Below are 1,779 nucleotides of genomic sequence, written 5' to 3'. Positions count from 1 at the left end.
TCCGCGGGCGGCGGCGGGGGGCCCCCAGGGGCCCCCTGGGGGCCCCCGGGGGCCCCCTGGGGTCCCCCCAGGGGCAAATTGAAAGCAGGAGATTCCTGAAAATAAATTTTAAACATTAAATAAAACTAAAAGAATTAAATTAATTAAAAGAAGTTATTCTTTTTGAGGAATGGGGGGTTCAGTAGCAGCAGAAAGAGCCGCTCTTAGGGTTTAGGGTTTAGGGTTTAGGGTTTAGGGTTTAGGGTTTAGGGTTTGGGGCTAGGGTTTACCTCCGCGTTCTTCACGAAGAACTTGTGCGAGCGGTCGACTTGAGGGAACTCCACGCCTGCACGCAGACGCCCAAACCCTAAACCCTAAACCCTAAACCCTAAACCCTAAACCCTAAACCCTAAACCCTCAACCTCACCTTTGCTTCGAAGCTTCCTGTACATAGCAAAAATCGCTGGGCATCTTTCTTGTTGAAGCACGAAGGAGTCTGCAGCAAAGACAAGCCGCCACATATCCTAAACCCTAAACCCTAAACCCTAAACCCTAAACCCTAAACTGCAAACCCTAAACCCTAAACCCTAATTGCTGGAGACTCAAGGCTTACCATGCCACAGCTGGAACATGAAGAGGACCTTGCGCTTTAGCTTCTGCACGCAGAGCAAGCAAGCCTTAAACCCTAAACCCTAAACCCTAACTCTAAACCCTAACCCTAAACCCTAAACCCTAAACCCTAAACCTAAATTAACTCACGTGGATCCTCGGGTCAGTGGCGACGCCAGGGTGTACGAAGGGCCTGCAGCAGCACCCCATGACCACGAGCAGTAAACCCTAAACCCTAAATCCTAAACCCTAAACCCTAAACCCTAAACCCTAGTCCAGCTCCTACCCTCCAATGATTTTGTTTATTTTGTCCTTCACGTCCTTCGTGAGCGACCGCTTGAAGGTTGTCTGCAAAAGCGCATGTCTCAAAGGGTTTAGGGTTTAGAGTTTCTTGAGAACCTAGGGTTTAGGGTTTGGGGTTTAGGGTTTGGAATATGGGGTCTAAGAGACCAGAGCGGCGTGCAGCTCCGACATCCAGGTTAAACAGTTAGGGTTTAGGGTTTAGGGTTGCGGGCTTCGGCCTCCGGACTTGTCAAGCGTTCAGGGTTTAGGGTTTAGGGTTTAGGGTTTAGGGTTTGCGCACAATCTTGAGGACTTTGGCCATAGACCGCAAGAAGTGCTCGTCCATATGCCGCGCGAAATCTAAGCCGTTGTTCTTCACGCATATTTCCACCAGCTGCAGCAACAAACCCTAAACCCTAAACCCTAAACCCTAAACCCTAAACCCTAAACCCTAAGCCCTAAACCCTAAAGACTAAACACTAAGCTAGCGACTGCTCTGATGGGGTCGCTAAATCCTTTCCCACTTCCGCCTCCCGCGCACCTAAACCCTAAACCCTAAACCCTAAACCCTAAACCCTATTGGCTCCTCGTTAACCCTCATAAACCCCCATAAACCCCCACAAACCCTCATAAACCCTCTTAAACCCCCACAAAGCCTCATAAACCCTCATAAACCCTCATAAACTCCCGTAAACACCCAGCCCCCTCCATAAACCCTCTCACACCCCCACAAACCCCCCTAAACCCCCCTAAACCCTCTTAACCCCCCAAACCCTCCCGTAAACCCCCAAACCCTCCCGGAAACCCCAAACCCTCCCGCAAACCCCAAGCCCTCCCGCAAACCCCAAACCCTCTCGAAACCCTCGTTTGCTGCGGACCTCCAGAGCCCTGTACATGCCCTCGGGGTCC

At 51.1% G+C, this 1,779-nt stretch overlaps 1 protein-coding gene across 1 annotated transcript in view; it reads right to left on the bottom strand.

Annotated features, from left to right (window-relative positions):
* Positions 1–245: 245 nt before the first annotated feature.
* ETH_00042115 (uncharacterized protein) overlaps positions 246–1,779 on the bottom strand; it is a gene marked incomplete at both ends in the record, with an annotated part of 1,737 nt that continues 203 nt past the window's right edge. The window contains 7 exons of the mRNA XM_013375098.1: positions 246–325; positions 407–475; positions 593–635; positions 739–781; positions 875–936; positions 1,172–1,264; positions 1,749–1,779. Of these exons, the coding sequence (XP_013230552.1) occupies positions 246–325; positions 407–475; positions 593–635; positions 739–781; positions 875–936; positions 1,172–1,264; positions 1,749–1,779 (421 nt within the window). The remainder of the gene's footprint in view (positions 326–406; positions 476–592; positions 636–738; positions 782–874; positions 937–1,171; positions 1,265–1,748) is intronic.

Source organism: Eimeria tenella, genomic scaffold (genome assembly GCF_000499545.2).
Source record: "Eimeria tenella Houghton genomic scaffold, Eth_scaff2512, whole genome shotgun sequence".
In the NCBI taxonomy this organism is placed as follows: Eukaryota; Apicomplexa; class Conoidasida; order Eucoccidiorida; family Eimeriidae; genus Eimeria; species Eimeria tenella.
Note: the sequence above shows the minus strand (reverse complement) of the source record. Positions and strands in the feature narration are given on the sequence as shown.